Consider the following 23,002-nt stretch of genomic DNA (forward strand, 5'->3'; position numbering starts at 1 on the left):
CATGTGTGTACTGTATTTAATTATTTTTTAAAATTAGCATACTAGAACCGTCTCGATACCAAAATGGTATCCGTTTTGCTTACAGATTGTGCATACATATAGAGATATCTGTCGACTTTGCCTTCCTCGTAGTGTTTCTGTGCTCTGCCTTTAATGGGGTGAAATACCAGTAGAGTGTAAGAACACTTACTCTGCTTTAAAATGACATTCAAGTCTCCCTTTCTTGAAATGCATAAAAGATTAAAATGAACTGTTCAGCACAACAAACGTGAGATGCAGCTCTCTCAATCACAAGTGAATAATAGCCATTAAAAACCAATTAAACCCGAAGTTAAACCTGAAATTACAACAAATTGTCTCTTCGCATATAATATAGTGTGAATAATTACGGGGTGTCGTTTTGATGTGGAAAGGCTGGTGGCTGTAATTGCTGTCCCACTCTACTAACCTCACCAGTCACCATCAGCCTGTCCATTTCCTTGAAATATACTTTGAAAATGCCCCGCTCATAATATCTCCCAGCACTTTAATCAGATCTAACCGGCGGCCTGAGCATTAATCTCCAGACTTACCATTATCATAACCAATAACATCTTTCGCTATACTGTAATTAAAATGGCTGTAATTAGTCTGATGATGGTGGTGAGATGATTGACTAAGAGGGGTTTTTCTCTCTCTCTTAAGTGTTCGGATATTATTCAGGATGGATGGATGAATATTGACATTTAAATAGGACTCACAGACCAGCACGAGCGTCTATTGTTACTCATTTTTAATGTGCAGATGGACCAGTTTCTCATGTCGTTGTTAGTCCCTTCGGTTTTCAGCACAAAACCTCGCACATTCATCACATGAATGCAGCTGTCAGCGTGTCACCTCCAAGTCTGCACCTCTCGTAACACAAAACCAGCTTTGAAATTTTCATCAGTATCACAGTATTCTCCCACAATGAGAACAGCAGGTCCTGCTCTTGGCTGAGCGGCGTTTACATCTCTCACGTCAGCGTGCAAACAGGTGCATATTAGCATAGCCGCACTGCTTGGCTCAATACAGGCAACTAATTATCTTTAATCACAGCGAGGCTTGTGCACATCACAGAGAAAAAAATCTGATTTAGGCGCTTGCTCACTCTTGGGGTAAGTGGCCCCTTTAGAGCGAGTGATTTCTGCAGATGATGACAATGAGGAACGAGTGGGGAAGGTTGTTACTTTGTGCAGACAGACAGCTCGGCACAGGTGTTTCTGTGTGAATACCGTGTTCTCCTCGGAGAGCGGAGCAGCCATTCCCAGTGGGAGAGCGCCTCTCCAACGCTGCACTTGTCAGGAGTTTCTTGTGAACGTCTCATTTTCTCAAAGTTGCGTCTTTACTTAAAGAGAGGCCTTTTATAGTTCTCTTGCATGCGGCAGATGTCGGGGGTGTGACTGATTGACAAGTGCAAATTGAATTCCCCATATGTTGAAATACCTTCCATCAGCATGTCAAAGAAACACTCAACATTGAAGTGAAGATTTAAAAAAGTTTCTTTTCCGTTAAATTTCTTATGAATCTAATAAAGCTTCTGTCCTCGTTATCCACTCACAGAAAAGGAGAGTGCTGCATCCATTTCCACGTTTAAAGCTTTTCTTTAGATCAAAATCAGGAGAAAAATACTGAAATACTTTGATACCGAATGTCTGACAAACAGTTTAAAGAAGAGTGGATTAAAGGGTTCAGTGTGCTTCAAAAGAACTAGGTCGTACAACACATTATGAAATCTTCTACCCAAAATGAAAATCCCATCATACAAAGTTTCTTTTCAAAAGCTTTAATGGTGTTACACTCAGTTGTACATTACACATGCAACCACTGAGAATTTACTGCATGATCTCAAAAATAACAATATGATAAAATGCTGAATAATAAATGGTCCGTGTGTCCAGCAGCGGGACACAGACACGTTATTTTGAGTAACTGGGTCACGATTTCTGGATTGACACATTACTGGGGTTTTTTAACACCAAAACAATCTAGATAGATCATTAGCACTACAAGTGAGAGGAAATACATGTATTTGGGATTTTTTAAGGCTTTAACCCAATCACATAAGGCCTGTAGTTTCAGTCATAGAGATGTGATGAATAATGTTGCAGTAGTACTCAGTTAGTTAAATAAGTGTTTGAAGTAAATTCTAACATAAACAAAGAACCAATAAACCAAAAATAATCCCTTTATTATATTATCCTTGATTGATTATCAGTTGTAGCATCCTGCAGGTTGGATATCTTTCCAATTAGTCTGTCTTCCGGTTTTGGTTGCATTGCAGTACAGGCACTTGCTGCCAATACTGAACTACTGAACAACTTTCTCTGCAGGATTTTCCGCCATTGAATAGGACGTTCATCAAAGGGACATGCACGCGCATCTGCATGCGTGTAACAGCCAATAGGTACGCCCTCTCACTGAAATGACCTATGATTGGCCTAAGTCTACCATCAGGGGTAGAGTTTTAAAAGACTGAAAACAGGAGCAAAAGGAGGTGCAGGAGTTTAGTTTTATCTCAGACCACTTGAATTACAATATGCTCAAAGTTTATTATGGGACTTTTTTCAAGTGAAGCCAAAATTAAATTGCCCGCTCAAGCTTTAACAAGTTATGTACAGCAATGTTTGCAAAGAGAATATTTTTTTGGGTGAGTCTTCCGGATTTTTGTTCCGGATGATCACACAGTGTTACAAAATCAAGCGTGCCCTCACACAACAATGTGCTCAGGTGTACTGATTAGATACCATCACTTCTGTTACTGAGAAGGTGATGATGTGGGTGAATTTTTTTTTTATTATTGATTTGAAGAACACTTTTACTTAATAATGCAGGTCTGAGTGATGCCTTTTCTTTTGTTTCAGTAGAAGATGCTAAGTGCAAAGTAGAAAGAGGCACATAATCACAAGATGCAGCAATTTGCATAATAATCTGAAAGCAGGCGCAATCATCTGCCATCTTAAAATCATTTGTTACTCTCTTCTGTTAGTGCTCCAGCTGAGATTGACCTACAGCCTGAACTCAGTGTTATCAAAGACTTTCTTCTCCAATAATTAGTCAGTGAAATGGGATCAGAAGGATATTATTTTCCATTCTGACCTGGAGCCGGTCGACACAAGCCGACAGTCAGCGTCTCCTTCAACTGGAAGGGCTGCGGCTCGCTGTGTTAGTCAGCAAGTCTGAGCTTCAACTGGCTATTTGTGTGTAGATAACAGAGTGTATTGTCTCAGTGCCAAGGGGGAAAAAACCACAAGCATGCAGAGAGTATCAAGCTGCTTCCTGTGCTGCTCGCAAATCGGCCAAATGAATCGCTGCTGTCTCTTGCATACTGAATGTTCAATTTGGCATAGAGGAGAAAATGAAAGGGTTCAGATGTGATACACAGCCCTCTGGACATCATTCAGGAGGTAACAGGGTCACATGGCTGCTTAGACAGTTGGCAAGTTGAATCATTATTTGGCTACAAATGAGATCACTGACATCCTGTAGGTAGTCCTCACTGGTTTCTTTACACAGTTTGAGGCCGTCACTAGTTAAAGAAAAACTTCACCCAGAAAATGAGAAATTGTACATCAAACACTCACCCCGTGCTACGGTGAATTTGTGAAGGAAACTTTGTTTTTCTTGCACGCCTCTGCAATGAAAGAAGAATCCAAAAACAGAGAACATTCTTGATCAAGTGAAGTACACAGGGTCCGTGTGTGACATCAGCAAAACAGTATCACAACATTCGAGTGCAAACTCTCACACAACTTGAGTGTAATCCAAGCTTCATTTATCCAGTCGTATTCTCAGTACTCTGAAAAACATTTTTTGATAAAACCGAACGATATCAAATAATTCTGCATAGGAGAAGCGAGAGGCGTTTACAAATGGCCCCCCCTCTACAATCATGGTTGTCTGGGATAAAATTCTGGCAGTGTCAGAAATTTTGGATGACCATCTCACTTTGCGACTGCTGTTACGACCTACGTCTGCTGACCAACCAATAGAAATGCAGTATGAAATGATGCACCGATCAACGCAACGCTGTAGACGCTAACGTTAAATGCATAGACTCAACCTAGACAGCAGACCAAAATTGGCGCCTATTCATTCCTATGGAGTTGCTGGCCTGGAGCATTTACCGAAAACGTTTCCTAGCATCCAGGTTTGCTTCCAGGGTATGCGGCGCACTGACTGTGGACAGTGGTGTTTCTCCTGCTTGCTTCATCGACTTTACATTGTGATGACATCACAGATTTTTAAACTGCTTTTCTTATCTCTGGGAAAGTTTGACAAATATAAAATCACCATGGCTCAAAAAAATCAGAATAGAAAGATTCATAATTGATGTCTCTTTTATAATGGTGGTGTACGGGGAAATTGCTTTCTGGGTAGCAGGGGATTTTTTCACTGCAATACCACAAGTGGCTACTGCAAAAAAAGTTAAATGCTAGTGAATGCTAATAAATGCAAAATAGGCTCGCTAAAATGACCTCTTTTCAAACTTTTTTCAACACAAATAAATGCCAATGCTTTGCTCTTACCACTGCAGCTGAATAGATGGATTATGCACACTGACTGTGATTTCTTTTGGCGTTTTGACGTCGATGGACTTACATTGTAGTGTGCATTTCAGTAGGCGTGGTCATCATAAAATCTGCATACATTAAACCTGATGTTGTACCCAAGTTTGTTAGATCCATGTCCCACAGTGCAGCTTGCAAACTTTAAAGATTTCTAAAATTTCAGTCTGCAGTAGGCTTAAAGGAGCTTTTGACTGAAGAGGCTGCCTCACAAAAGAAGGAAATGAAACCACAGTTGAAACCTCATACACTCACCACCTGCCCTAAATGCTGTATGTACCTGTGGGTTTGTGTCTCTGCCTCCTGTCACGCCGAATTTCCTCTCAGTAAACCATGTTTGGGGTCACTGTGTTGATTCAGACTGGTTTCAACCTCGTGATAGTGGAGCTAAAACGTATTTACAGGAGGCTGTGACAGATATGAAGTTTGTATTTACACCCATCAGTATTTTGAAAGCAATTTTCTATTAAAACAGTGAAGTTTGTTGAGTAATTCTCCTACTGAGTCTCAAATTTTAAAATAATAACCAGCATCTTGTTCCTCCAGCTGATGTTTAGTTCTCTGCACAAACCTTGTAAAATAATTTAAAAGTTCGTCTGTGGAAATGGCAGTTGCAGTAACATAATAATAAAAATTGAATGCTGCACATGTGGAGACACTTTAAGGGAGATTGCTTTCTTATTACTGTGTATTGACCTGACTGTGAACTCATGTACGGGTTTATTGGTTATTCTCAGCTTCTTGAGTGTGTAATGGAAGTTAAAGCTTGTAATTTGATTAATGTGTTTTTGTTCTGTTGTGTCTTTGTAGCCTCCGACGCCAAGGAGCAGCAGTTCTGGATCAGTCAGCTCCAAGCGTGTGCCAGACGCCACTCTGACAGCAGTGCCAAGGTAAAGAGTGCACAACACACACACACACACACACACACACACACACACACACACACACACACACACACACACACACTCACTCGCAGTGGCAGAGTTGTAAACATGACTCTGGTCCAACCTCTTGGCGTGTGCTCTTCAGGAAGAGAAGTGAGTGGAAAGCCTCGACATTTCCCTCGAGATTCTCGCTCTCCCGTGTCTGTTTATAAATGTGACAAGTTTCCCGTTTCAGTGAACTCAGGTCTGGTTTATGAGTTGAACAGTTTGTCAGTTAGTGTGCAGAAGCAGGTCGTCAACCAGGTGAAAACCTTCTGTACAGTCCCGGAAAGTCTGAGCCCTCTCTGTCTCGTTCTGTTATGCTTTCAGTCCACTGGCTTTTTCTATGTGTCTCAAGGTGACAGATTTTTTTCCATGTCATTTTTCAATTCAAATGGCATCATCTCCCATGAGTCTCATTTAACATTCCCTCAAGAGTCCTCTCCTGGCTTTCTTTCTCCTCCTGTCATTCTCATCATCTTGACCTGCGAAAATGTCTCTTTTTTCCTGTGAAGTCTTGCAGAAGCCTCCTGATGATGCAACCTCCTCTACCAGCACCAGCTCTAAGCCGAGGTCTAACTTGTGCCTCATTCCACCAATATAAATAGACAACTCCCCTAAAACTAGGATGTCTCTGCAAATATAATTGATGCTACATGACCAGAGAAAACAGAGAGTGTTTTGCCATATCTAGGCACTGATTGAATGAAGGAAAGTTTACCACTATTCATTATCAGATACTCCCCACATTGTTTTGATTCAAAGCTGGTTGAAAATCGGCAAAATATCCTTTTAAATTTAACCCATATGGTGCACTCAGATTTAAGAACTATTTGCACATACTTTCTTTTAGAAAATGGATTCGAGTTTCAATTATAATGAAGTGTTTGTTAAAAAAAAATGTTTTCATTCCTTTAAGAGACACTGTAACTGATAAAGACAAAGAATTGTGTAATACAGAATACCGTGAAACTGTTATATTTGCTGATACGGTAAATAGTGCTATAAAAATCTCATACCATTGCAGCCCTATTGGCTGGTACTATGTTGCTGTGTTTGGGTCGCACTCATTGCCTCTGACTTTCTTCTTTGGTTGTATGAACTCACTGACTGTATAAAATAACGAATGTAGCTATGGTGACATCACCCATTGGTTTATTGACTGAGAGTTCAGCATTTTGGCTGTTGCCAAATGTATCCAAATGTGACTATATATTGGAGCGTAGATTAGTTTCAATGTGTGTATAGGTGTGTATAGGAAGTCATAATGCATTATAAGCCCCATCAGTCAACCAATAGTTTTAAACTAGTCAAGAGCATCCATAAACACTTCACACTTATGAGGCATTATAAGTTACATCTATAATGTTTTATGACAGAAACCATTTGCATATGTGTGTTTATGAGTGTAGTCATAAAGCATTGTGAAAGCATTATAATTCACTGCGAATGTCCTCATAACGCATTATAGATGTGGTCTACATAGAAAGTTTACTGCCTATAGGACACACAAACTGAGTAATGGATACAAAAAATAAAATAAAAAAATGGTTGCCTGCTAAAATGTTGTGTTTTCTATAAAGTCTTGCAGCAGCTGTCCTCTAGTAGTCTCTAACAAATGCTGTAGCCGTATTGTGGACATTTGCCAAACATTTGCCAAACAACAGTGAAATAACTTAATAAAAGCAGGCAGTGTATGATAAATTTAAAATTTCAGAAAGCTAATATTAGGCTAAGGATTTACTACTAGATGTGTTGGCAAATTAACTTCTAACTTTAAATATTGTAACATGAAAACAGCAGTAAGTCAACTTACTTTGTGATTTTTGTCTCACTACACTATATGCATTTTAAGTTGTTTCTATTCAGAGGCTGCTTTCATTTTCTGACTCCCCTTCACTCTCTCCCCATTAACAGAAACAGGCTGAGTGAATCCATAGTTGCGGACCTTAATAAATGTCATCCAAATAAATGTCATGTCTCTGCAGACATCAAGAAATGATTCTAACTAATAAAATCTGTCTCTGTGTTGTTAACTTTATTACCTTTCACCCCACTCAAAAAGGAAACAAGCAAAAATTCAAGGTTGAAAATAAACCATGCTTAATGTAGTACAGATAGGCAACACGTGAGGAAAGGTACAAAAAAGATGCAACAAAAATGAGGACGGATGTATTAATAATGGAAAAAAGGGGACAAAATGTAAAAATCCAGGACTGACACTCTTTGCAGAGCTCAGCTAACACGTGCTGTGTGTAACTTCTCGTGCTCACCGAATGCGAGAATATTTTTAGCATTTCCATTGACAGAAGATCTTGGAGCTTTAGGGAAATATGGCAGCAACGCTCCTGCTGCTTTATTTGAGAATGATTCATGTCCCTGGTTTTACTGTCCACTTCATTTCTCTGTGGCTCATTTCTGAAAGATGACTGTGTCAGGTGTAGTAGTAACTACCTTCATCCACAACCAGGCTTTTTAATATTATGGATTAATATTTTGGCATCTTTAAGGCGGGCTGAGCGTGGACTTTGAGGGATTAGTCTGTTTATGTGTGGGTGCTGCTTTCTGTATCTACTGATGGATGCATCTCATTGTCGAGAAAGGAGAGAAATTATTCAGATCTATTATTTCTTTGGCAAACTTTTGGTATTAAAATCGATTTTGTACATGAAAGCTGTGAAGGCATATTTTCTGGAGCTGCACATGTGAACAAACACGCTGAGTTTCTGACTTCTGACGCTCATTTGGTGATTTGTGGACTTTTTCTGCATTGTGATATGTTGCATTAATGTATCCCTTTATGTAGTGGAGGGTGTGGCGGGTACACAGGGATTTGATATTACGCCAAACACTGGACTGAAACCGGTTTACCAAATTTTATCAGATGTCCCAGTTGATTCAGCAGTGAATCCTAACTGGAACATCAGCATCACATAACACTGGAGCTCTCTGTCCAAACTTAACTGATTAAATATGCACCTCTGTTACTTCATGTAAACAAACCACATAGCTATCAGCTGTGTGCTCCAGATCAGACTGGAGACCTTAACACTTTAAAGATGGGTAAGTAGCCTACTTGCTATCTACCTACGTCTTTAATGTTACTTTATGTATCAGAAATCACGTTTTATGTTGTGATATTAATTGGAAATCACATCATATCAAACAGCCGGTAATGTTTGTGTAGCTTATTTTTTAGCCATGTCATTTTCCTTAGCAGAAACTCTTGGGTTCCTAGTGATTTCCCTCTAGCCAGCTGACACCATGTTTAGGTTTGTTTTTATAGTGAATAGAGGTTTCATTTAGATAATTCCTCATTTTAGCTTCATCAATCAGCCAGTCCTCGCCCACTGTGGTGCTTTCAAAGCCAGCGACAGGAATAAATAGTAATACAGCGTCCAGTGAAAGCTCAGCTCACACACCTGCAGTAAGGACAACTCTTTCGTCGGCTTCAAATCCAAAATGTGGTCATGTTGCAGTTTTTGTCTCTGTAAGAGAGTTACTCCATATCTCTGTGTCTCCTCCCATCTCCTCAAAACTCTCCCTCCTCCCCCTTCTGCTGAACTTCGATCTTTGTCATGTTGCCAAAACCAGTGTTTGGCAGTATTACACATACTAAATGTGTTGTTGAAGTTGCTCCATTAGAAACATGAAATTATATCAGACGGCCTTGCTGCTATACTAATGCTGTTGTTGTGTTAGCGCTGTGACTTAGGCTACTTTTAAAATTGCCTGAATGTGACTTGAGGACAGATGCTACTTCAGCTTGTTAGCATAAATTTAATCAGTTTAAGCTTGTACACTGGACTGGAATATCAATACCAGAAACTGACCCAAGTCTACCGACAAAGATAAATGCAGTTGTTTTTCGGTGTCCCTTTGTATCATCCTGGTATCGCTGTGTCCCCCCTATAAATTTTGAGGTTTTTGAATGCAGCACAGGCAGAGCTCAGAAGTTTTTTTATTGTTTTTTTTTCCTCAGTAAGAGTTTTTGGAGTTTGATTAGCGGGGTTGATAATTGATCAGTCGTTCCAATCGGAGCTGATCATATCGATGGATAAGAGGAGCAGCTGCTTTAGAGGCGAGTGAAAGCAAATTTTTTAGGACCAGCACAATCAATGGTTAGGTTTCATTTTAATGTGTCTTGTCGTGAGTGCCCTCTGCGCTCTGAGAGACGCTAATGAACAGTCCAGCTCCAAAGACAGAAAACCAATATGTGGCACCAGATGATGATGTTCTGTCAGGCCACCAAAACTAAATTAATGTGTGAGAAATTGTGGTCCATGACTACTGAGTGTGCCAAGTAGTGATTTATAGATTGTTGATGGAAAAAGCTGTGACTGAAGAAATTTCATGTTGAATTGTAGCAGTTGGATTGTTTATAAACCTGCTACATTTCATGCTTGGTTTCATGGTCAAAACAAACTGTCAAACAGTAAAAGGGGGAAAAGCTTCTGACTCTCTAACAGGGTTGTGTTAGCTCTGTTAGCTCTAATTATTGTTAGTTATAATGTGTGAAATTCCTCCAACACATCAAACCATTCAGTACCTTTAGCGTTGCTTTTAACAGAAGCAAATTCTTACATCATCTTTCTTAACTAATTTATTCATTATTTTTTCCATTCATCTGTGTGTACGTGTGTGTTGGTTTCAGGTGAGGAAGCTGAAGGGCTCTGATGAACACCTGAGTGTGGAAAGAGCAGGAGGAGGCCAGGACGTGCTGGTGAGTCAAACACACAGATCCATTAACAGGCACTTTGCCTCCTGACTCACACAGAAAGTTTTTTCAAACATTAGAAAGGTCACAGAAAACTCAGACATCTGTCCTGCAGTGAACATTTTCTTTCCCATGCTGACTGCTCTTTGCAAAAACACTCTTTCATGTGTCTATTTGAACAATTACATACTGCAGCCTCATTACGCTGCCTCATCGCTGGTTTGCTTATTCAACATGTAGCTCTTCACCACTTCAAACTGGTGCACAGCTGGAGCGAGGGCTAAAGTCCAATTAATCTGCTCAGCCGTGATGAGAAACGCAGTCAAAACAGGAGAGAAAATTGGATAAGCAAGGAAAAGTGGAAGGAGGAAGACCATCTATCTCTCTTTTTCCCTCTGCCCTGCGGAGCTGAACGGGCGTTTTGTTCCTGTTCGTTGACTGTGGGGCAGCAGCTGTTATTACTGTACCCACTGCTGTGGTCTAATCCTTCCTCGAGCTGCACTGTCTGCCTCTCGGATCGTTATCGCAGCGACTCCGGCAATGCGACAGCCACCTTTGAAGGCTTGGCCACATCTCTGATAACAGAGAAGGTATAGCAGGATTTATTTATTACAGAAAGAGAGGGGCAAGGTTCATTTCCCTCGTCTTTATTAAAACCTGGATAAAAAACGCTGACACATTTTGATCGATACAGATGAAGTAAATACATCCGTCAGACTCGCCTTAGGGAGGCTTTTATTGTGAAGTTGTTGAGATGAGCAAATGTGAGGTAGAGTATGTTGGGGGTTTTTTTCCTCAGCATAGATAATACAGTACTTTATCTGTGGATAGACATGCAGGATTCCCATGGTCATGGAAAACCTGGAAAAGTCATTGGATTCAATAAACTTGTTTTCCAGGCCCCAAAAAGTCACAGACTTAGATAAATCCTTAATTTTTTTGAAAAAATCATGGAATTTTGTTGTTTTTAATGGTGCATTCAGGGTTCCCATGGTCATGGAAAACCTGGAAAAGTCATGGAATTTCACAGTCACATCTTCGAGGCCTGGAAGAGTCATGGAATTAGGCAAAATTATTGAAAAAGTTTGAATAAGTCATGGAATTTTGTTGTTTGTAATGATATTGACACAATCAGGGTTCCCACGGTCATGGAAAACCAAGAAAAGTTATGGAATGGAGTTTTGCCCCTCGCTCTTTCTGTGAACACAAAAATAAGCCTTGATATGAGTAAGAAAAAAACACACATCCACTGTTCTGTGGCTTTTAGTTTTGGTTCATTGATATAAACAGATGGCGTAATTAAGAGAACTCCTGTCAAACTTTAAAGGAGGTAAAACAACGTCAAAACATGTTTGAAATACGGCATTTGTTTCTGTGTAATGTATTAATTCTTAAGCAGTCGTCTTATGGCTTCACTTAGGTCCGTTGTTTTAGTGGATATTTAACTGATGTACATTATAATTAATTTACAACGTCTGTTTTCGTTGTATTTTGATACATTTTACATTTTGCTTCTGTTGATTCACTAACTTGTCCACCTCAACCTATCATGAAAACCTTCTTTTGCTGTATTTAGAGTTTTTGTGTTTTTTTGGCATTTCCACTGTAGAAACATACATACATAAAAAGCACAAAATGACAGAGACAGAAAAGTTTGACTGCCGCTATATGTATTTAGCTGCTTCGTAAAATATAGCTATTTCAGACCACTACTTTCTAGGTCCGATACCAACGCGTCAAATTAATATTTCGATTACTTCCTATAAAATGTCCAAAAAAGGTGAAAAATGTTGATCACCGTTTCCTAAAGCCCAAAATGATGTCTTCAAATGTCTTGTTTTGTCCACAACTCAAATATATATTTTTTATATTTATACTGTTTTGTCTCATAGGTCAAGTATGAACTTTGAAACTCAATTCGAGAATCTAGTGCCTCTGTAGTTGTATATTTGTATTTATATTTTTCCTTTTATAAGTCTGAGGTTTCCGTTTACAGCCTCAGCTTTGTTAATGATTTGGTTAAACTAAGACATAAATAATCCCCTCTGTTGGGGTCAGAATAATTTGATCCACTGTATAAAAGAAAAACACAGGAGGGTGATTTTCTGTCTCTGTGCAGCCACACTGACAGATTACCGACATAACCACATTGACAATTTAATTTGCAACACACTGCATAGAGACACAACCATATTGATGATATAAGAAAGCTCCCTGTTCAATAAAGCATTAAGTCTTTAATGACACGTCTATCTCTCGGCTGGAGCTTTCTATAGATTCTCATCAGGTCTCTCAGGACAGTCTGGCTCCAGTAGTTCGGCAGCAACTCAATGAACAAGGTCAGTTTCCTTTGTCCAGTTTTACAGTTACAGCTGATCCCTGAAGGTAGTGGGTTACAGCGGTTGTTGCTCTGTTCGCTTGTTTCATAAGCTCCTTTTACACTACCTGCGAGGCGGGAATATAGTGCCGTTATGTCACCCTGCTTTTCTGTATAGAGGTACTATGATGGAGAGGGGGGCGGCAGAGTTGTCTTGCCTTCGAGGGAAAAGGGACAGCCGGTAGAACGAGATTATGAAAATGTTATTTTAAATGTTATAGGCTATATTGTGATATACAATAAATATATATTTTGGTTTTTCAAAATCTCCTCTAAACGACTGTAAAGTACTAAAATATTCAATTATTAAATTAGCTAAAGTTACAAAGTAGCAACTGCCATAAAATTAAGTTATATAAACAACTGTAGTAATAAAGTTTAATAAAATACTGTTATAATGTTAAATAAAATAAAGTATAAAGTTAAATAAATTACTGTTATAGTAAATATTGAAATGAAATAAATCAAATTGTAGAAGAGAGGGAAAAACAAAACGCCGATATCAGTGTCTTGTGCTGAATCCCCACGTTCAGTATTGGATTTTGAACACAGAAAATGAAGCGATAGAAACCATTTCTAATAACTTAAAACAACTTATGTTATAAATCCAAATACAGATCAAATATAGACATTTTTGTGAAATGAATAACTACAGAACGTAGCTTTGTGTTACATCCTGATCTACCACCAACAAAACTGTACAAAATTCATTATAGAGGAAAAAAAACACGGTAATACTTTTTCTTTATGTTTAAGTGCTAAATTCTATTTTCCACAAATTTTATCTCCCTGTTTTGTGGTTTAAGTTTTGCTTTGAAGTCTACTTTGCCAGGTATGTAATTCCTGAGTGACTTATTTATTTAAGTTTTGCCTCAAAGTAGTCAGTTTCTAAGGACTAATGGAAACTCCCCTTAGCGTCATTAAACCTCAAAATTTCCAGAAACATTACAGAGGTCATGACCTCCACAATGGTAGCTATGACCCAGACCACACCATAAACTGTGGCCTCAAAATTGACCTTATTATTGAATGACACAGTTTGAATTAAAAGCTATCATTAATAATTAAAGTATATTTCCACATCCAGTGTTGTCACATGCAGGTGTGTGAAAGTGTCGTGTTGGTGCAGGTGGAAAACTGTTCAGTCATGCAGCGAGCGCAGCAGCAGGTCGTCATGCTGATTAGCAGTCTGATAAACAGGCCACCAGTAACTGTGTGTAGCTGCACGCCTGCACAACTCCTGACAGGAAGGCCACAAAGAGTCAGACTGTGGACTTTGAGTGGGACTGGTACTGTTGTTTACTTTCTGCTTGAATAAAGAAAGTGTGAGCGTGGCGTTTAGCTCCTGCCTGCTGCTCTGTATGTCTGTCCTCCACTTTAGGGGAATATATTTCTGTCAAAATACAGTAAAATATCAAGAAAAATCCCTTAATTTAGTTGCATCTGTTTGTATGTACTTTATTTAAAAAGCATTTTCACACCCTCTGACCAAGGTTATTACTGAATAGGTAATTGTGTGTAATTAGCGTCGTTCCCTGTAGTGTAGAAAATGACAGGTCAGCAGCTGACCGTTGCACCAGCAGCTACCCACGCTGCCTCTCACAGGGCCAAGTCCGCCCACGGCCGAGTGACAGCAGAGCACCTGTGAAGCAGCAAACGTCAGGACTTTTATTTCCACTGAGCAAATCCCGCCTTCTCTGTGTACGATTACGAGACTGGAGTTCCAGTCATGGCCCTAAATTTACGATGTAAATGAAAATCATGATTACATTTTTAAAACTGGGATTTCTGCAGGTAGATAGACACCACAGCAATGATGCGTCTCTTTTGTTGTCCTGATTTCATTCTTTTATTCTTTATGAAACTGTTGCATGTTTTTCATGCACTTTTTGATGTGTCAGACTGTACTCTGCTGTGTGGTGGCTTCATCATATATCTGAAAGTTACAAAACTACTTCAAGAAATCTTACCAGGTCATTTTTGCCTGTGAAGCCTACCGTACTCGCAGACATTTGAAAGACTTTGAAATTACTTTGACAATACTAAAGTCTGACACACGCTCACATCTAAAGGCAATAAGAGCTTTTAGTCACATAATAAGATTTGCAAAGACTGGGGATCTTGAGGTCACTATTTTAAGGACTAAAACTAGAATTCCTTTTGAGATTATTTCCTATTGTGCTCCTGGTGGAAAATACTAAACCAAACCCCCGTCAGGAAATATGATATGTTAACAATTCTTAACATGTCAACAAAAACACATAACTCTGGAAACACAAGATAAAATGTATCACTTGTCAGCAATATTCTTGTCAATTTCGCATAAATTTAATCCAAAAAAATAGACTGAATTTGTGTACAAACTTTTCTTTTTGGATTGTATTGCCTCAACTCGCTGCCTGCCTCCATTTTTTTTAAGTGCAAGGGGGCTGTGGGAATGTGAGGTGAACCCTCTCAAATAAGATTTAAGATTAAAATCAGCAGTTTTCTCCTCTTTTCTGTTGTAGTTTGTATCAACCATGTTATACTTTTCTTCATCCCAGTTTCTGTGTTTTGAAAAACACGCATTCTCTTAAAAAAAAAAAGTCTTGAAACACCCTATTTTTTTGTTGTGACGTATTTGAGATTTTTTAATTTTCTTTGATTTTAGACTGGAATAACTTGGTAAAAGATACATCGGCACAAGCAGTAATCAAAGGAACATAAAAGTAATACAAATTATGTCAAGTTTGTGTCTGACATTTTCTAGATTTTTGCTCTTTTTGTCCAATACAGGAAACTTGCAAATACTCAGGCCTCTAAAAATCCTTTAAATGAAACAATATGAGAAACATAACTAAGGCCGGGGCTCATAAGTAGTCAGTGATTCATTTTAAAGGAGCAAAAAGTAACCAGTGTGATGTGTAATTACCCTATTTCCAATAAATCTTAAGTTTATTCAAGTTAGGCATTATGATCCCTATTTTTAGCATGTCCCTCACACCTGTGCTCGATACTTTGCTGCATCTCCTTCCCTCCATCACTTCCCCTCCTGCCCTTTTCCTCTTTGCAGTTTTCCCCTCTGACATCTTCTGTCCGTTCCATTATTTTGATACGCTCGGGGCTTTGTGCCAGTTTTGGAGGACGAAACCTCGGCGTGTCTTATCTGTTTCACGCTCATGAAATGTTGTTTCCTTTCCTGCATGCCTCGTGGCTCAGCTTTGCACAATACAGCAGTGTTCTCGTCTGTAAGCTGATTATTTTCCTCTTACACACAAGGAAGGTGTGTGTGTTTGGAGGCATCTGATCACAAGGACAAACGCTCTTATTTTTGTCGAAATGTGTTTTTTTTTTACATGTTTTATCCTCTAAAACTACTCAGAGGAGCAGAATAACAATCGATTAACACCTGATCATGTATGTGATGTTCTGTTAGAACTCCGTGTTAGTCTTAGTTTTGATTTTCTGGGTTACCACACAGCATCACTCCTAAAAAATCGAAGGCTGGTAGTTTCCCTCTCAGTGAGCGGTGTCCTGAGGTGGAAGTTGTTTATTTGAATCATTTTATTTTCACTGCTGCCATGACCAGACCTCTGTGCTCTTGTGAGGGATGAATCTGTGCTGCCGTGTCTCTCTGCGCTGCTGTAAACTAACGGAGAGTAAAGACAGAAGAGAGAGACGCTGCTCTGACACGGCTGCCTGTGTGAGCGCAGAGGTCAGCGAACTGAAGAGACAAGAGTCACAGAGGGGAAGCGAAGGAGGCATCAAAATGAAGAATGTGATGTGGCTTAAGCTTCGGCACAGAGAACAAAAACACAACAACAAAGGGGATGAATGCCGTTTTTTATAAACTCGGTCGACCCTCATTTTTGAATCGATTAAGCTTGTGGTTGCACCAACTGTATAGCTGCATTTGTCAGGAAGAATTTCTTTTGAGCGGCAGGTTAACAGGAAGGCAAATTATTGGGTTCGTGCCAGCCCTTACCTGCTGCTAACTGCTGCCGTGGGTCGAGCTCAGGTCGGACTTGGTCAGAAACTGTTCAGGTTCATACAGGGTCGGGGTTGATGTTTTGAGTCCGATCTAAGCTCTAGTTTATGGGGATTTATTTTGTTGAAGAGCCAGACTCGTGGTCATTCAGGGAAATGCACTGGCTTCATTTTCTCAGCCTCTGAGGTTGCCGCTTGCACGTAACGCGTTGGCACGCACATATGTAGCCCACATGACAACGTTCACTTTTGGTTTCACACAGGACACAAACAGTGGTCTTCTGGGTCAAAGTCCTGCGTGTGTTTGAGTCATCGATTTTTCGCTCTGACTCTGACGCTTGGACGTTGTCTGTTGGTCTTTTTTTGATCACCTTCACTCAAGTTCCTCGTTTTCTTCTGTCATATGAATAAAGACAGACTGAAAAATGATCCAGTGGAAAATAATCATTGGTGTCGAGTTGAAGCATCCTTGTAAACAGAAAAAAAGAACTGGCATATTCAGAATTGTCTGTTATACTGTGAAATGTTTGAGATATCAGTGTGAAGTGCTACGTTCAGATGCCTTTCACTGAGATTTTTTTTTAAATGAGGAGAGGGCAATGAGCAGCTTTGAAAGAAGTGTCCTGTAAATTGGGGGAAAAAGGTGACAAGAAAATGATGTAAAAATTACATATTTTTATTATTATTATTACTATTGCAATTCATTATTATTATATTACAATTGGGAGGAGATATTATCAAAAAATAGGGAAAAATGTTCATAAAACTATTTTTAATTAAAGACTTTTTTTAGGTCACTTTCCTTTTTTGTCTTTTACTTTTCTTTTGTGTTGTTTATTTTCAGATTGTCTTTTTTTGCCATTTCTTATTAAGCTGATTGTTGCCCTCTTGCCGTTATTTTGAAATAAATCAAGCTACTTTGCTCCGGTTTCAAAGGGTTAAAATGGCTACCTCGTGTATACAGCACAGGAGCTAGCAGTAGAGTGTAATCTGAGAAACAAGGATACGGACACACAGATACAAAGAAAATGCCTCAGGGCTAAAAAAACTGGGCCCCATTTTTAAACTGAAAAGATTCAAATTTTTAAACTTTGACTAAATATAAAAAAAAAATATTGTTATAATAATTTTGAGTAAATAAGGCTTTTAAAACGTTAGAATCAAACATCCAGCATTACCGGCTTACAGGTATGACTAATGTTAGCTCAGATTACTGTTAACTTAGCTACTAAAAAGAAAACATCTTTGATAAAGGCTGAGCGGAGGCAAAATAATGCAGCTCTTTACTTACCCATTACTATATTTATTACTGTTTTGTGGCCCACTTTTGTTTATTTAATAACTGTAAGATTACAAGGATCGTAAAGGTTAAAATTAGTCAAAAGTCTACCTAATTATTAGCTAACTGACATTGTTGTGTATCTTATTTTGCTTATACTAAAGAAACAGAGAAAAGAAACGTTTCTTTTTGTCTGTACTTTGTCTTTTTTTTTGAAGAATATAAACCTTTACATTCCTTATTGAAACTTTTTTTTAATGAGGCAAATTTATAAGAGCATGCTCCTCCTTTACATTATCATGCTCCTTTCACATTTAAATCCCCACACTACTCTGTCTCTCCCTTTCTGTGCCACCCCCTCCCTGCTTCCTCCCAGGGCTCCTCATCCTCTGGTCGGACCCGTAGCTTCTCCCTCCTCCCTCACCTAACCCCATCATCATCCCCGGGTTCTCAGAGGCATCTGAGCCACGCGGCCTCACCCAGCAACATCGTCACCATCACCCACCACAAATCTCCGGCTGCAGCTCGGCGGGCCAAGAGTCTGTACCCGGCACGGCTGCTGGAGGTCAAAGAGGTGGGTGTCACAGACATAACAGTGTACTTTTAAACTTTGGCCCCGAGACTTGAAATTCAAAACATGCGTGGCTGTTCGTTTTCTTTTCTTTCTTTTTTTTTTTACTTTTTAAGGTTGCACAGAAAGGGTGTAAGCAAGTAAAGCTTGATTTGCAAAGACAATGTGAAAGTGTAATACTGTTTTATTACAGTTTGGATCTTATTTTGATCGTTTTTGGTCATCATTCCTTCAGTTATAACATTATACTCACCAGATTCATTTCTGGGATCTTGCAATGCTGAGACAACAAAGTCCAGGTGGGCTAAAACCTCAGTGCGGACAATCGGACAGGTTGTAAACAAGCAAAAAGATCAGCCAGATTAATTTAGCCACCTGAAAATTGTTGGAAATCCCTGAATGCTACCTCTTGTTTTTTGTTTGTGTGTGTGTGTCCCTTTTCATCCCTCTGCCCCCCCCTCTAAACTTGGAGGTTTTTTCGGCTCCACTAACGCAGCGCAGCTGAAACTCTTCATGTGATCTTTGTTTCCTCAGCGACAGTTTGAGGAGTTTGAGTCGCAGGTGAATAATTGATCAGTCAGAGCTGATTGGATCAGATTGATGGGTGAGAGGAGCAGGCGGCAGATGTTATTTTTGCGGGCCGCCACAAATAATTGAATGTGTGGGAAACCCTGCATGCAGATCACAGTGATGGTTCTTTATTTGTCGAAACTGAAGCAGGTGTAATTAACATGCTGTCCTACGTTTTGAAAACTTTTCAAGTGAACTTATGTCATACGCTTCTTCTCTGGCTAACTTTGTAAAGCCCAGACACCAAACCAACATCCAAGAACTAGTAGCGACAAAGACCGACTGTTGCTCTGTGTCTCAGCCAAGAAGTTGCACATGAACACTCTGCAAAGACTTGAGCCAACTAGCACGTACGTGCTGCGCTGGAGCGAGAGGAAGTAACTCTCCATAGCAGCAGACAGGGATAATCTGTTTTCATCATTCCAAAAGGGAAACTGAAAGATCAACAGGATGGATTCAAGATGTTAGTTAGTTATCGCATTAAGAGAGCGCTCAGTGGCTAAAAGAAATAAGCTTACCTCATATGACAAGTTTGTCTTGATCTCACACCTTCTAGATTTTAGTTTGTTTACTTTTCTCACTTCAGTTTCTTCTCTCGTACGCTGAGCTGAAAATGATTATTTTTAACTTGATATTTATTAGTTAAAAATAAAAGCAGGGTGCCGCTTCATTCAGTTTCAAACTTTTGACACATTGACTTCAGACCAGCTTGCTGAATAACACGTCTTTTCCTCTCATAGTCTGTTCACTTATTCCAGGGTTGTGCATGTGTCTCTGTTTTAGTCCGTATATGAAAGGTCAATTTTTCCATTCAGTAAAGTTCCTCTACAATGTCCATCCACTGTCCTGGACTTAGAGGGTGACCTTTCAGCCGAGTAGCCTTTTAACTTAAAATCCCCTCAAATATCAAAATAACCCCATCCCAAAATGTTTGTAATTTTACACATGACCAAAATATATGGGAGTGATTGAGGCAGTCAGAGTGATGTATTTCACCGATGGGCTCTCGGCTGACGAGAACGAAACTCAACTAGTGTGACAGACGCTCACTGATGGCTCAACACTGACCGGCGGCCGACAGTTGACAACAAGAGATGCCAGCAAAGCCGCTGAAAACCAGCTTAATGACACATTTGCAGGTTTCTGTGTTTCATCATGTGACTCCTGCTGGCAGGTCATAGTGGTTCCTTGTGTCTCCCAAATTTGTATACGTACTATTGAACTTTTCCAAACCAAGGGGTTGGTTTAATTTGTTGCTTGCTGAATGTTGCTGCGTTCCCAAAACTGAGCAAGTAAGTTGGTGTAATTACTCATAGGCATGATAGACAAAACAAATTATAATAACTCACCTTTAAAAAGAAAATAATCCACTGAAAGTCTTGGATTTCAATAGAAAAGTCTTGGATAAAGTCCATTAAGTAAGGTTTGTCCTTTACGACCATTGTGTATTTTGCACGGCTGTCAGAGCCTCTCGGCTGGTCTCAGGTGGGACACTGGTGCAGTGAGTTCAGCAAATATTTCTGGCTTCCTGGCAGGCTTGACAGCGACTGCAGTGTGCTCAGTCTTTACTGTAAGTTCAGCTTTGTTGGCATTTTTATGTTGTATATATCAATACTGATTAACATGGCGGGTGACAGAGTGGAGGGCTGGCGGAGCGCATGTTGTTAAATCAGGGTCAGCGCGTGCAGTCATCAACGTATGAGATGTAAAAGTGTTTGTGTGTGCAAAGAAGATGAATTGTTAACATGTCAGCAACTCATCCATATGGGACACTTAACATTCATGTCCATGTTGTCCTGCTAATCCCCGAATGTATACATTTTGATTTTACCACCAGTTCCATAAGCGCTTACGTTAACAGACCTGCCAGTACATCCTGAGTTAATTAAAAATCCCGCCACTGGAAATTCCCAATCAGTTTTTGATTTAGTTTGAAGTTCAAATCCTCATTAATTCTCTCCCCCTCAGTTACCAGACCTGTCAGTTGTGGTTACCTCTGCGTCCTCACCTGCCACATCTCCATACACTCAGCGCAGTCACTCACTGCTTATCTCTCAGGAGAAGATTGTTTTTTTGTCCTCTCTCGCCTTAATAGCCTGTCTGCAGTCAGTGTATAGTGATTAATTGCAATAGATTAGGCCTGAAGTTGGGTTTGCGAAGCGAAAATGATAAAGACATGATGGAGACATGATTGTACGCCTGGCTGGCAAACTGTGGAGCCATTAGCTGCAGCGTTTTTGCTTTCGCGCTTTTGTTTAGAGATGAAATGTGTTTTTCGGATTGTTTCCAGGCAGCTGTGAATCTGGCTGCTGAATTATGGAGATAAGATGATTTAGCAGTTAGGACCGAGGAAGAAACATGGACAAGGAGAGACAAGAGGCTTTCTAAATGTAAAACACCACTGTCCATGTAAACTGTTTGCACAGAGGAGGAGAATAGAAGCTGACAGCGACGAGGTCATATCAGCCATCATAGAAAATGTTGCACTGACTTGTTTTGTTCCTCAGCTGCACAAACATTAATTGCATTTTGTTAATAAACAAACAAAAGTTATATTTACATTCAGTGTCAATCAATAAAAGTCATTATGTGTAGCGCTGAGGTTTAACAAGCATGTTTAATGAATTTCTTTTCTTATTAAAAGAACTGGCAAATTTTTAAAAAAGATTTTAAATCTTGTATTGTTTGCATTTAACCTTGCAAACTTCTTCTTCTTCCCTATGACAGCCATCTTTAGATCAGTGCAATAGTTTGAAAGCATTAGCATATAGGGTTATAAACGTCTCCATAGTGCAACAAGAGGTAAAACACACTCATGAGGTTACCTGTTAAAGTTCTTTTTTATCTGAAGAACAGTCCGAACTTTGATGGATATCCAAGTTACATGATATGAAATTGTGAAAAGCAGCAAATCTTCACATCTGAAAAGGTGGAACCAGTGAGTTTATGCCTTTTTTTTTGCTCAAGTACATTGTTTAACCTTGCTGCCCATTTGAACCGAAAAGGGACAAGAAAACAATCTTTCAGGAAATGGACCGTCAGTCTATAGCAACTTACATTCAGCAAGTCCAGTGTAAACAGGAAACTTTCTGTTGCTGCTGTTACGCAGGTTAAACTTCAGCAGCTGTGACCTGAGCTGGGTCCGTCTGTAGAGCCTCTGCGTTCTCCTCTTGTGGAATAAGTCTTCAAGCACGGAGGGACTGCAGAGTGCACTAGCTAATTCTTGTCTCATTTAATCTTGTGATTAAAAAAAATCAACAAAAATTCCAGTATATAATTGCAATTTATATTAAATCAGCATTTAAATATGAGAGTATCAAATCAGGGCATTCATATGTGAGCCCAGTCCTATCAAATAGAGCATTTGAAAGCATTTTGCACCACAGGAACAAAAACCACTTGTTTAAAAAAACCTGTCGTGTAGTTGAAACCTCACAGTATCTCCTGACGTATAACCCGAACATTCGGGAGTGGTCTGCAGCACTGTTAGATAAACTGAGCACTAAAAACTTGGCATTAACTCACCGGCTCGTCTGCTTCCTCTGCTTGTCATTCTGACAACACTGTTGGAGAAGCATCAATATTTCATGCAAAGATCTTTCTTTCAAGCCTTTCTTGCTCATTGAAGACCTTGCTGGCTTCAAGTTGTTAAATTCCCCATTCAGATGCGCCACGCTGTGTCTGCATCGTCTCGCTAAGAATATCTCGCCTAAGTGATTCACTCTGTGACAGAAAGAGAGCAACTAGCGATGAGTGTGAGTGGAGAGTAATTTCTCACCTCTCAGGAGCAGAGTCGGCCTCCTCAAGTGAACCCGGGACAGTTTGAGTAAATACCGAGCAGATGGTGTGATCGTTAAGCAAAACAAACACTCCTTTGCTTGTGTTTTCTTCGCAGACGGAGAAAACAAGGCCCTCTGTGGTGATGTGTTACTCATTTTCACTTTTGGCTCAGAAGAATTGCTGTTTTCTGTGACCTGATTTGTATCTTAGTTTCTCGCTCCGTGTCCACGCCT

The 23,002-nt window shown here is 39.6% G+C and overlaps 1 protein-coding gene across 1 annotated transcript in view; it reads left to right on the forward strand.

Moving 5' to 3' along the window:
* Positions 1-23,002, forward strand: part of LOC121957710 (oxysterol-binding protein-related protein 10) — an 82,577-nt gene that overhangs the window by 14,390 nt on the left and 45,185 nt on the right. Inside the window, exons 3-5 of the mRNA XM_042506451.1 lie at positions 5,397-5,476; positions 10,164-10,232; positions 18,225-18,422. Of these exons, the coding sequence (XP_042362385.1) occupies positions 5,397-5,476; positions 10,164-10,232; positions 18,225-18,422 (347 nt within the window). The remainder of the gene's footprint in view (positions 1-5,396; positions 5,477-10,163; positions 10,233-18,224; positions 18,423-23,002) is intronic.

Source organism: Plectropomus leopardus, chromosome 18 (genome assembly GCF_008729295.1).
Source record: "Plectropomus leopardus isolate mb chromosome 18, YSFRI_Pleo_2.0, whole genome shotgun sequence".
NCBI lineage: Eukaryota > Metazoa > Chordata > Actinopteri > Perciformes > Serranidae > Plectropomus > Plectropomus leopardus.